Source organism: Anabrus simplex, chromosome 1 (assembly GCF_040414725.1).
Source record: "Anabrus simplex isolate iqAnaSimp1 chromosome 1, ASM4041472v1, whole genome shotgun sequence".
NCBI classification, from domain to species: Eukaryota; Metazoa; Arthropoda; class Insecta; order Orthoptera; family Tettigoniidae; genus Anabrus; species Anabrus simplex.
In genome coordinates, this window is record NC_090265.1 from 517,379,837 (window position 1) to 517,394,130 (window position 14,294).

Below are 14,294 nucleotides of genomic sequence, written 5' to 3' on the forward strand. Positions count from 1 at the left end.
TGTAAGGCAAGATAAAGTAATGAGATCAACAAGTCCTAGAAATACTTGGTAGATTGTAGAGCTTCTAAAGAAGAGAACAATAGGTTCTCAAAACATGTACCTATAGTACTTAGCCAACAATAAAAAGATTAAAAAGTATTGACTAGGTGGAATATAAATTACAAGTTATCAGTGACAGACTAAATTTTAGCACCATCGGACTGTATTTGTTCATTTTCTTTGAATTCATACGCATGTAAGGATTTCCATTGTGATCACATTATTTGTCAGTTACTAAGGGACGAAACATTTCTACAAGTCTCAAAGATTGTATGCACAATATACAGGATGATTCAGCTAAGTTGTCTACCTCAAATATCTTCTGATCCATTAAATATATAGACTTTGTTTTCTTGTTTAAGGGGCTCATAAAATAATGTCCTATTCCTCTCAATCACATACGTAATTACCGAGAAACTGACAGCAACTTTCTTTTTTTAAACGGGACTATATTAAATTCACCAATAGAAGAATTAAGAATCAAGCAACAAATTCAGTGATTTGCTTATACTTTTCAAAGACGAATAGTTTTGGAGATATTAAAGGGTTTCTTATGTGTGGGTATTAGACAGAAAGCGATGTGCCACTCACTGTGATGTCCAGTGTATTGTCCTCCTGCATGACTCATGCTTTGTTGATGCACACACATATCGAACGTATTCCATACATAGCATATTGTGATTGTACTGAGCTATGTCAAAATGTTTGATGGTCAGCAACACTTGTAAGAATAAAATTAGAGGTGATGTCTACAAGAAACTAAATGGGGGAGTTGTGTTTCATTTTAAATTTGAATGTGTAAATTAATTCAATTTTCTCAGGTTTGCCAGTATTGAAAGAGTACAGTACTTATTATTTATCCCGTGCAGAAAGGTGGTTTCAGATATTTCTGCTAGGATTCAGGATAAGGTGGAGTTGGGGGGAAATGCTTACAGACATAAGAGATGGGATTCCACACATGCCAACATTGTACAGTTATGTTCTGAATAGACTACTGCTGAAGTGGAAGGAAATGTACCACAGCAATGAGAAAAATTGGACTTGCTTCTTATTTTTGGCGAATCTAAAAGAAATGCGTTGTCAGCAGTAACGTGATACGCGGAGAGGTATCCTTTGCAACAGTGTACACCACGAACTTCCCTTTGGAGATTGTGTAGGAAATTATCTGATGGAATCTTAATGCCTCGTAAGAGAAACAGAAATAGGCAAGCAACAGGTGAATGAATGACAGTAGATGTTCTTGTGCCAGTTGTTCACAATCCACGGATGAGCACAAGAGACATTTTGAGGGGCATAAGAATAAGCCAGCCAAGTGTCGTTCATATTTTGCAGCAGCACAAGTACTATCGATACCCGTATCACTTCACCAGCAACTGCATGATCGTGATTATGAAAGGGGTGGAATTTTGTCGGTCTTTTCTTCTGCAAGTATGACACAATAGACAATTCCTTCACAGAGTTCTTTTCACTAACAAAGCCATGTTCATCAGCCATGGCAACGTGAACCTGAGGAACATGCACTACTGCGCAACGGAGAACCCGCGCTGGCTGAGGCTGGTGGAACACCAGAGGAAGTGGCACATTAACTTTCATATTACCTGTTCTCCTCGAAGATGTTCCATTTGACGTATGTACGTGCATGTGGTTCCAACACTATGAGTGTCCTGTTCACTACGCACTCGTTTCTGGAGAAGCCCTTAACAGGTCTTTCTCCGACCGGTGGATTGGGCATAGAGGAACAATTAGGTGGCCAGCACGTTTGCCCGACCTGACTCCTGTAGATTTTTCTTTGGGTTACAGTAAAGACAATAGCTTTCAGCACCCTGATGACTCCAGATGACGTAAAGTACCGCATCGGTGCAGCATGCCATATGTTATGAACATTAAAACAAGAATAATAGTTAACACCACCTTTCCAATACTTATCTTTCCTATATTTAGGAAATAAACATTACAACAGGCGTTGTAAGATGGGACATGTTTCGCTTAACAGTCGTAAGCATCATCAGCCAAAAATAAATCTTAGCCTAAAGTTAGGTCAGGGCCCTGAACCTAGTATCCTTAACATATATGGCACCCTAAGAATCAACATTTATATTTATAAAATGAAAATAGGCTTAAAACTAGTGTGAAAAAAATGGAATGTTACAACATGGCTAAGAGAAAAAACACAATCGAGTTGAGACAGAGGATAAGAACAGAAAGTAGGCTACAATACAGAGCTGGTAGTGAAATAATTAAAATCATTAGGATATCATTGTTACCAGTCAGTCAATCAGAATGTTCAAACATAAAAACAAGAGTGAAAATATATAAGAGTGTTCATCATGGTTGAGTTAGGAAAAACACGTAATCGTGTTGCCAGAGGTTAAAAAGATAAGGTACAACACAGAGCTGGCAGTGTAATATCAAACTCATGGCTGCCAGTCAGTTAATAAGAATGTTCATATATAACAAAACATGATGGTAATATTCTTTTAAGTGAAGAAATAATTAAATCCCACTCTTGTATAGATACGTGAGAACGGGCGAAAGAAATCATATGTTGTAGCAGACATGGAGTAGTAACACTTCAAACAGGATTGATCACGCCTGAAGCCGCTTCATTTTTGCTGGGAGTTCAAGACCAAAACGGAAAAAGTAAGATGCCAAGTGCGTGTACTGAAATCTCTTATGTTGGATGAGCGTTGAGCGGAGACATTAGCCGTTCAAGGGGGTCTGTTAAATTTTATTTTTGGCTGATGATGCTTACGACTGTTAAGCGAAACATGTCCCATCTTACAACGCCTGTTGTAATGTTTATTTCCTAAATATAAGAAAGATAAGTATTGGAAAGGTGGTGTTAACTATTATTCTTGTTTTAATGTTCATATCTGATGTCCAATACGGTCTACAATGAGATTTATTACTTGTAATGCCATATGTTATCGAGAGATGCACTTCAGTCCGTCCATGCATTTTTCACCAAAAGATTGCAGATGTGCATTGCGGTTGATGGTGTTGTTTTTGAGCACATGTTAAACTAGTAACTTCAATTCAAATCACCTGTAAGTGAACGAGAACGTGCAAAACGAGCATCACCTTTCCATTTCCAGGAGCAACAGTACAGTACTACACAAACACATTTCAGGAGCCTTTCCTATTTGTTAAATGTACATGTTCAAATTTCACCTTTAGCAGTGGTCGAATTGGGCCAGTATGGCATACCGGTATAAAATACAGATGGCAAATTAGGACATCAAAAAGCATATCTACAATAATCATCTGAAATAAATCCTTTCAATGAAACTGTATTCCTTACTTCACCCTCTCTAGCTCACAAATTGTAAAACGTGGATTGTATAGATAGTCATTTGTTTTTCTGCTGTGAATGACCCTTTCCTTTCTCATCAATATCTTTAGTTTTCAAGGGGCCCAACTTTTCTTCTTTCCTCTTTCAACATATTTTATTGTTACAAACAGCTGGTAACCTCCATATTTCACTCTTAAATTGACAACCACAAGCACCATCGCCAGAAGGAATTTCTGTAGTCCCTCAAAAAAAATTTAGAGTGTGTGGTATTTTATCTCTCTCAGAAATTCTATGCTTGTGTTAAACCATCTCACTCAGTTTATATGATTTTTTTATTTTTATTTTAGTTTTTAGTTTTTTCAGGAACATGTATACCAAGTTAGGTAGTTTATAACACAAGTGTGGATATGCCTGGATGAGACTTAAACAATACCATACACTCAACAAGTTTCTGAGCAACTGCACATTTCCCTGCATGATGCAAGTGGTTGAAATGAGGCAGAATGAAACTGCTTCTAAAAATAAAAGTACTTGAACTTTTTTGTCTGAACAGCGGTGAATGATAACATACAAACAGTAGTTTATTCCCAACCCGACCATTGCATACTGCTAACGTACTTCGATCTTACATGTTGGTTTTAAGGAGGACCAAAGAGCTCAACAGTAATGTTGTCCATTAAATTTGCATCCATTCTTTCTAATGACCATGTCATTCATTCGATTTTGAAGTTGTTTATTTCCTCTCATGTATTATGTACTCATGAGGAGGACAGTAAAGCATTTAAATTATTACAATTTCTCTCTGTTATCTGGTCTTCTCGAGAATGGCGAGGTATGTGTGTTTATCAACAAGGCGTGAGTCAAGTACGAGAACTACGTGCCCGACATCAAGGCGACTGGCGCATCTCTTTCTGTCTAATGCCTACACATATGAAACTCTTTAATATCTCCAAAAGTACTCATCTGATTTGAAAACTAAACAAATTACTGAATTTTTGCTCAATTCTTAATTGTCCCTATTGGGTGAATTTAGTATTGAAACCCTTTAATACTAGGTGAATCGAATATAAACTGGAATTAATAAACGTAGGTTTTCATGGCTCATTGTATTAACATAAAGAAATAAATGAACTGGATTAAAGCCACTAATAATAAAGCCAAGCTTTGAGCCAAATTGCATTGGCCTTCATCAGGGCATGTGAAGTTTTGCCTCCGGCAGTGAGCAAAGAAATTCTCTGAAGGAACGTGGAAGTCATGCCCATACTATCCACGGCCTACCCCACTAACTGGACTCAAGGATCATGGCGCTGTGCTGAGGTGGTTGGGAGGGAAGTTACTGATTCACCGCCCTCTGTCGACATTTTGAGTGTGTCCCGCTGTGCCATGGTGGTGTTATGCATGTATTTCTGCAGTACAGGTCTCCATGTGTTTGATGACTTGAAGCCGTCTTCTCTGTTGATGTTGTTTGGGCGCAGCTCTATCTCTATGGCTTCCCCCACAAGACGAGCATAGAAGTCTTTTACAGGCACGATGACCTTCACCTGGTCAAAGAGGATTTCATGGTCTGTACTGTAGAAATGTTCTGCTATGGCAGACTGGCTTATGGCGTTCTCCGTGGAGGATGAAAGAGTGACATTCTTTACTGACCTGATGTGCTCTTTCACCCTGGTGCTAACAAGCCTTTTTGTCATGCCAACATATGAACAACCACAACCACATGGAATTTCATATATGCCCAGTGTTTCAAGATGTGGTTTTTCTTTGACTCATCGAAACAGGGATTTGAGCTTCCGGTCTGCGGTGAAAACTGGAATTATATTGTACTTCTTAAGAATGCACCCTATTCTGTCAGTTATACCTGCCACGTAAGGAAGGAATACTTTTTTTTTTTGCTGTAGTCCTGGTTGGTACTATCCAAGTTAGGCTCTTTGATCTTCATAGCTCGTGTTATGTCTCCTGATGTATAGCCGTTCTTCTTCATGGATGTTGTCAGTTCTCTCAATGCACTCGAGCGGTTATCATCGCCTGCAACATTATTCACACTAGTATATAACATTCGAAGGAGAGCTGCTTTTTGGGAGGGGTGGTGATGTGAAGACTTATGAAGGTATCTTTCAGAATGTGTACGCTTTTTGTACATTGGATGGCCTAGTGTACCATCGTTCTTCCTGTATACTAACACATCAAGAAAAGGTAATTTACCTTCATTTTCTACTTTTGTGAACTTGATCTTTCTGTTAATGGAATTTAGGTGCTCCAAAAATTCATTTAATGTTTCCCTTCCATGTGGCCAGACCGAAGAAGTACAATATAATTCCAGTTTTCACCGCAGACCGGAAGCTCAAATCCCTATTTCGACGAGTCAAAGAAAAACCACATCTTGAAAAACTGGGCGTATATGAAATTCCATGTGGTTGTGGTTGTTCATACGTTGGCATGACAAAAAGGCTTGTTAGCACCAGGGTGAAAGAGCACATCAGGTCAGTAAAGAATGTCGCTCTTTCATCCTCCACGGAGAACGCTATAAGCAGGTCTGCCAGAGCAGAACATTTCTACAGTACAGACCATGAAATCCTCGTTGACTAGGCAAAGGTCATCACGCCTGTAAAAGACTTCTTTTCTCGTCTTGTGGGGGAAGCCATAGAGATAGAGCTGCGCCCAAACAACATCAACAGGAAAGACGGCTTCAAGTTATCAAACACATGGAGACCTGTACTGCAGAAATACATGCATAACACCACCATGGCACAGCAGGACACACTCAAAATGTCGACAGAGGGCGGTGAATCAGTAACTTCCCTCCCAACCACCTCAGCACAGCGCCACGATCCTTGAGTCCAATTAGTGGGGTAGGCCATGGATAGTATGGGCATGACTTCCAGGTTCCTTCAGAGAATTTCTTTGCTCACTGTCGGAGGCAAAACTTCACATGCCCTGATGAAGGCCAATGCAATTTGACTGAAAGCTTGGCTTTATTATTAAATATATATATATATATATATATATATATAGTGGCTTTAATCCAGTTCATTTATTTCTTTATGTTAATAAACTGGAATTATTTTTTACAATGTTATTGAATCCACCAACAAATACACAACAAGCACCTCATTTTTCTACATAGCCTTCAAAATTTGACACACATTTTTGTCACCGAATTGGCTGCTTTTTATGCCATAAAAAAAAAAAACCTACGTATTGCTGCCAGTTAAACACGTACTCCTCTACTGCTGCATTGTCTTGAAATAGCTTTCCTTTCAATTCTTCTTTCAGTGGTCCAAACAAGTGGTAGTCACAAACAGATAAATCTGGACTGCAAGAAGAGTGTTCCAGAGGTGTCCAGTGCATTTCCTCCAGTTTTTCCCGTGTTACAACAGCAGTGTGTGTGGGGGGGGGGGCATGCATTGTCATGTAGAAGATTGGTTACTGGCGACGTTTGTTGCGATATCCAGCTTTTGTCTCGACCAAAAGAGGGCAGTAAAAGGCTGCATTCACTGTCCTTCTTTCATGATAGAAATCCACAAGCAAAATGCCCGCATAGTCCCAAGAAACAGTTGCAAACCTTTGCAGCAGAAAAGCATGTTTTAGCCTTAACTGGGCCAGCAGCACCTCATTCCCACCACTCCATACTTGGTTGTTTTGATTCTGGGGTGTAATGATGAACCCAAGTTTCATCAGAAGTCACAGTGTGATACAAAAAAACATAGCCTTCCTCCTCGTAGTGATTCAGATGCTTCGACAAACATCCTGACATTTTAAAAAAATAATTTTTTTTCCTGGGTGAGAAGGCGAGGAACCCACAGGACAGACAATTTCCAAAGGTCGAATCCATCATTGAGGATAGCTTGAACACTTCCAAAGCTTATTCCTGCAAGCGAAACAATTTCATAAATTTTTATGCACCGATCTTCTTCAATAAGGTCATGTAAGCATGAATGTTGTCTGCAGTGATGCTTGTCCATGGTCGTCTTTGGTTGGGCTCATTTTCCATTTCTTCCAGTCCTGCCAAAAATTGTTTGTGCCATTCATACTCCTGGGTCTTTGAAAGGGTTGTGTCCCTAAATTGTTCACGGATCCTTCTCAAAATATCTGAAGTTTTGGTGTCGTCTTTTGCCAGAAATTTGATGATGATGCGCTGCACAACGGACATGTGTACCTCTTACTCACCCATGGCGTGCTGAAGCGAGTGGTCACCGTGTGGTGTGTGACACATCAAGACCCTACTCCGGACATCCGCACCAACCTCCTCTCAAAGCCCCACCCATTTCAGTTTGCTACCAGAGCCGCCCATTTTAAATTCCAGTTTATATTTGCTGCACCTAGTATCTTCAAAAGTACTTGTCAGATTTGAAAAATAAATACATCACTGAATTTGTCTCTCAAATTTTAATTGTTCTATTGGGTGAAATTAGTATAGTCCCAGCAAACTGATTGTGATGATTCTCCTTTAAACAAAACATATATTATTGTATTGATTACTTGTTTCAAGTTGTGATTATTTGATTTTCAATTGTTGATCCAAAATATTACTGTATTTTCATGATTGCTCTTCGAATCTTAGCCGGCTCCATTTTAGAACTGTAAACTTTTTTATTTTTTCAGAAAATGCTTTTCTTTGCTATGGAATAATTTAACTGGTCTTTCCTGTGAACAATAAGTAAAGGACATTTCATTTGTTTAGGAAGGAAATGGGGTGAAACAGACTCCATCATTAAGCTTATAAATGTTATGTTTGTAAAGTCATTACTGTTGATAATTTAATGGTCAGTGGCATTTTAATCCAAAGAATATATATTTCTGATCTTTGTGATAAACTATGACTTCTTATCAGTTTATCTTCTGCATATGGGCAATTTCTGTTTGCAGGTCATGGACACCATACTTGAACAACCCTGATAAATCTAGCTGTGGTGACAATCAGGATAAAGATAAATTCTGCTGTCCTCTCTGCTATGAAGGTAGCATGGTGGTACAAGCTGATGATACATTGTTAGAGGACAACAGAATGATAACTGGTTTGCTGAATGGGTGCAAGCAGGAACAATCTCCCAGTGAACACTGGTGGGATGGTGTGGTAGACCTGAATGCTACGGACATTGAGGATAGCAGTGAAGAAGAAGGAGTAGCCGGGGAATGTAAGGTGATGTACAGCTGCGTTCTCTGCGAACAATTTTTTCCAACTCTGGCAGAGTGTTTAGAACATTCCTCTCTGCATGCAGAGTCCAACGTGTTCCCGTGTAGTGTGTGCCAGACATGTTTTCCAGACAGGATACAGTTTGAATATCATATACAAGAACATCTGGCACAAGGTGAACAGTTGAAGGGTAGCATTCTTGTATGTTCGTTGTGTGGATGTGAGCTACGTAGTGAGACTCATTTTAAGACCCACTCATGTTTCGTCAAGCTGCCTCATGCATTCAGGTGTAGTGTTTGCAATAAAAGTTTCCAGACTAAAGAGCAGTTACTCTTTCATGAACAGTTTCATCAAGGGGTCACACCCCTCTATTGCCAACCTTGTGCTAAAACCTTTCCAAATGAAAAGAGACACTATAGCCACTGGAAATTTGTCCACAAGTGTGAGAAACCCTTTTCTTGCAGTGAATGCAACAAAATATTTGTTAAGAGAAGCCTACTGGAAGCACATCAACGTTTGCACATGGGAGAACGTCCTCTTAAATGCAATGTGTGCCGCAAGAGGTTTCTTGATGAACCATCTCTGAGATCGCACAGTATGTCTCATGTCGACTCCAAGCCATTCCAGTGTGATCATTGTGGGATATGTTTTGTAAATGAAGCAGCACTTAAGAAACATCTGCTTGTATATAAGTCATCTTGTGCTCCAGAGACAGCGTATAAGTGTGTAGTTTGTATGGAGGTATGTATTAGTCCTCAGGTGGCTGAGGAGCACCTGAGAAGTCATGTGGATCAAACTGAGAAGACATATGAAGAGGTTATTATTTCAAACTTGTTTACATGCGAGTTTTGTGAGAAATATTTCATTTCTCCGTCTTCACTTACTTTACACAGGGAACAGCATAATAATGACACTCCATATGAATGTAGGTTTTGTACATTGTGCTTTGAATCATATAGACAGCTATTTTCACATAAGGCTAGCCATAGAAATGAGGAAGATAGCTCAGTTGATTTCAGGATTGCTAAAATGTATCTATGTAATTATTGTCCCAAAGAGTTCATCACCTATCCTGAAATGGCACTGCATCTCCGTCGCTTACACACATATGGAAAACCATTAGAGTGTATCTATTGTGATGAAAAATTTGATACATACTCCAAAATTTCAGATCATTGGAAAATCCACTATCCTCCTAAGGAGAAACAAGGACCGTATGAGTGTGAATATTGTCAGAAATGTTTTCATGTAGAAAGTGTGTTCATCAATCATGTGCGCATACACACAGGTGAGAAACCATACCGCTGTAATACATGCGGTAAGGATTTTAGTCAGAGCTGGGGACTCAACATGCACAAGAGAGTACATTCAGATGAAGAGCCCTTTTCCTGCCACCTGTGTCTTCGTAGTTTTAAAAATAAGGGTGATCGTGACTTTCACATGCGCACACATACCGGGGGACGACCGTATAAGTGTGACTTCTGCGAGAAATGCTTTAAGACCCAGCGTAATTTCATTCGGCACCGCATTATACATACTGGGGAACGGCCTTACAAATGTGATGTTTGTGTTAAGACCTTCAGACGAATAGATGTCCTAACACAACATAGACGTATACATACAGGAGAAAAACGTCATTCCTGCGACTTGTGTGAAAAGCGTTTCCAACAGAAGCACCAGCTCCTTAAACACAAGAAAAGACGACATGGAGCGGTCAAGTAGACTGGCAATATAGTTGACCAGTATTAAATTTTAATACTGGAACTCGGCAGTTGATGACTCTTTACAAACACTTGACATCAAATCCAGTGTTCTTGTACCAAAGGCAACCAAAATGCATTTTAATGCTGAACCACTGTTCATTGATCATAGAGGCAACCAATCCTGAAAGTAAATCCTGAAACAAGATAGTAGGGGAACCTGGTGAACGCAAGAGGATACATTACAAAGTAGCCATGAGTACTTTGGTGGACTGAGAAGATATAATTCTTTTTCACCTGAATTAACAGTACAGTACCTGTAAAAGAAGAGAGACACACAAAACCCCAAAACTTGGGCACAATGATGTGTTCAGCCAGTACTCAATTATTATACTGGAATTAGTTGGAACACCTGCAAACATGTGAAAAGCATCAATATATTTGCATATTCTGCTGGCACTAAATTAAAACACAAGAAGATAGTAGAGAATTCTGGATGTAATTGTGCATTCAGTTAGCTCAGAGTTATAATTTTGGAGAAATCAACTCATATTTCCAAAAGAGGAGTTCATAATTATATTCTCCTAGTTTTACTACTGGTAAGTCAGCATTTGCTTACAACTACGTTATTTTTCGGACCATAAGACACACCTTGATTTGAGGATGGAAATTTAAGAAAAATATTATTTATACATACATACACATACATACATTATCATTATAGACTGTTATGCCTTTCAGCGTTCAGTCTGCAAGCCTCTGAGAATTTACTAAACGTCGCCACAATCCTCGATTTGCAACTAGTGTTGTGGCCTCATTTAGTTCTATACCTCTTATCTTTAAATCGTTAGAAACAGAGTCTAACCATCATCGTCTTGGTCTCCCTCTACTTCTCTTACCCTCCATAACAGAGTCCATTATTCTCCTAGGTAACCTATCCTCCTCCATTCGCCTCACATGACCCCACCACCGAAGCCGGTTTATGCGTACAGCTTCATCCATCGAGTTCATTCCTAAATTAGCCTTTATCTCCTCATTCCGAGTTCCCTCCTGCCATTGTTCCCACCTGTTTGTACCAGCAATCATTCTTGCTACTTTCATGTCTTTTACTTCTAACTTATGAATAAGATATCCTGAGTCCACCCAGCTTTCGCTCCCATAAAGCAAAGTTGGTCTGAAAACAGACCGATGTAAAGATAGTTTCATCTGGGAGCTGACTTCCTTCTTACAGAATACTGCTGATCGCAACTGCAAGCTCACTGCATTAGCTTTACTACACCTTGATTCAATCTCACTTACTATATTACCATCCTGGAAAAACACACAACCTAAATACTTGAAATTATCGACCTGTTCTAGCTTTGTATCACCAATCTGACATTCAACTCTGTTGGATTTCTTACCTACTGACATCAATTTAGTCTTCGAGAGGCTAATTTTCATACCATTCTCATTGCACCTATTTTCAAGTTCCAAGATGTTGACTGCAGGCTTTCGGCACAGTCTGCCATTAAGACCAAGTCGTCAGCATAGGCCAGGCTGCTTACTACATTTCCACCTAACTGAATCCCTCCCTGCCATTTTATACCTTTCAGCATATGATCCATGTAAACTACAAACAGCAAAGGTGAAAGATTACAGCCTTGTCTAACTCCTGTAAGTACCCTGAACCAAGAACTCATTCTACCATCAATTCTCACTGAAGCCCAATTGTCAACATAAATGCCTTTGATTGATTTTAATAATCTACCTTTAATTCCATAGTCCCCCAGTATAGCGAACATCTTTTCCCTCGGTACCCTGTCATATGCTTTCTCTAGATCTACGAAACATAAACACAACTGCCTATTCCTCTCGTAGCATTTTTCAATTACCTGGCGCATACTGAAAATCTGATCCTGACAGCCTCTCTGTGGTCTGAAACCACACTGGTTTTCATCCAACTTCCTCTCAACGATTGATCGCACCCTCCCTTCCAAGATGCTTGTGAATACTTTGCCTGGTATACTAATCAATGAGATACCTCGATAGTTGTTGCAATCCTTCCTGTTCCCTTGCTTATAGATAGGTGCAATTACTGCTTTTGTCCAATCTGAAGGTACCTTACCAACAGTCCACGCTAATTTTACTACTCTATGAAGCCATTTCATCCCTGCCTTCCCACTATACTTCACCATTTCAGGTATTTCATCTATTCCTGCTGCCTTATGACAATGGAGTTTATTTACTATCCTTTCCACTTCCTCAAGCATAATTTCACCAACATCATTTTCCTCCTCCCCATGAGCTTGACTGTTTGCAACACCACCATGATGATTTCCTTTTACATTGAGAAGATGTTCAAAATATTCCCTCCACCTCTCCAGTGATTCCCTGGGATCTGTTATGAGTTCACCTGAATTACTCAAAACACTGTTCATTTCTTTTTTCCCTCCCTTCCTAAGATTCTTTATTACTGTCCAGAAAGGTTTCCCTGCTGCTTGACCTAGCCTTTCCAGGTTATTACCAAAATCTTCCCATGACTTCTTTTTGGATTCCACAACGATTTGTTTCGCTCTGTTTCTTTCATCTACGTACAAATCCCTGTCTGCCTCGGCCCTTGTTTGGAGCCATTTCTGATAAGCCTTCTTTTTACGTTTACAGGCTGCTCTCACTTCATCATTCCACCAAGATGTTCGCCTTTTCCCATCTTTAGACACAGTTGTTCCTAGGCATTCCCTTGCTGTTTCTACTACAGCATCCCTGTATGCCACCCATTCACTTTCTATATCCTGAACCTGCTTACTGTCTACTGTTCGAAACTTCTCACTAATCATATCCATGTACTTCTGTCTAATTTCCTCGTCCTGGAGATTTTCTACCCTTATTCGTTTGCAGACAGATTTCACTTTCTCTACCCTAGGCCTAGAGATACTTAGTTCACTACAGATCAGATAATGGTCTGTATCATCGAAAAATCCCCGAAAAACTCGTACATTCCTAAAAGATTTCCTGAATTCAAAGTCTGTTAAGATATAGTCTATTATGGATCTGGTACCCCTAGCCTCCCATGTGTAGCGGTGAATAGCCTTATGCTTGAAGAATGTATTCGTAACAGCTAAACCCATACTAGCACAGAAGTCCAGCAAACGCTTCCCATTCCCATTAGCTTCCATATCTTCCCCACATTTACCAATCACCCTTTCGTATCCTTCAGTTCTATTCCCAACTCTCGCATTGAAATCGCCCATTAGCACTATTCTATCCTTGCTGTTGACCCTGACCATGATGTCACCCAATGCTTCATAAAACTTGTCAACTTCATCCTCATCTGCACCCTCACATGGTGAATACACGGACACAATTCTTGTCCTAATTCCTCCCACTGACAAATCTACCCACATCATTCGCTCACTTACGTGCCTAACAGAAACTATGTTGCGTGCAATGGTATTCCTGATAAAGAGCCCTACCCCAGACTCTGCCCTTCCCTTTCTAACCCGTCAAGTACACTTTATAATCTCCTATCTCTTCCTCCTTATCTCCCCTTACCCGAATATCACTTACTCCTAGCACATCCAGATGCATCCTCTTTGCTGACTCAGCAAGTTCTACCTTCTTTCTTCCATAAGCCCCATTAATATTGATAGCTCCCCATCGAATTCCATTTCGTTCGCCAAGTTGTTTCCAAGGAGTCCCTCGCCTGTCAAATGGGAGTGGGACTCCATTACTCCCATAGGTCCGAGGCTTGCTTAAAGTGTTCTGAGCTCGGTAAATTCATGAAGCAGGATGCTGCCCTACTTGCACATAGTCCAAGTGAGGATCTCTCCTCTAACGGGTTATGGACCACCGGTGAATTGTGTAGTCCTAGCCGCCTGAGCACAAGGAGGGCCACGACTCAGAATATGTCCGAGATGCCCACTCCCATTCCTTAGCAACTGGTATCCCGACTCTCAGGACCACTTACTAGGCCACTCAGCCGTTGCCCATGGTTCACGAACTAGGACGTGACTACAGTAACCCACAAACATGAACCATATATTTATTTCTCAACCAAAATTTTATCAAGTAACGTTACACTTTGAGCAGACACAAAATATCACAGTCCTCAATATATTAATTTTCATTATCAGTCATAAATGTTGTCCGA

At 40.0% G+C, this 14,294-nt stretch overlaps 1 protein-coding gene across 4 annotated transcripts in view; it reads left to right on the forward strand.

Annotated features, from left to right (window-relative positions):
• The window catches only part of LOC136868763 (zinc finger protein 271), a 148,921-nt gene extending 138,096 nt beyond the window's left edge, over positions 1-10,825 (forward strand). For all 4 annotated transcript variants that reach the window (XM_067144799.2, XM_067144800.2, XM_067144801.2 and 1 more), the window contains one exon: positions 8,198-10,825. In XM_067144799.2, the coding sequence (XP_067000900.2) occupies positions 8,198-10,187 (1,990 nt within the window). In that variant the 3' untranslated portion in view covers positions 10,188-10,825. The remainder of the gene's footprint in view (positions 1-8,197) is intronic.
• The last annotated feature ends 3,469 nt before the right edge of the window (positions 10,826-14,294 follow it).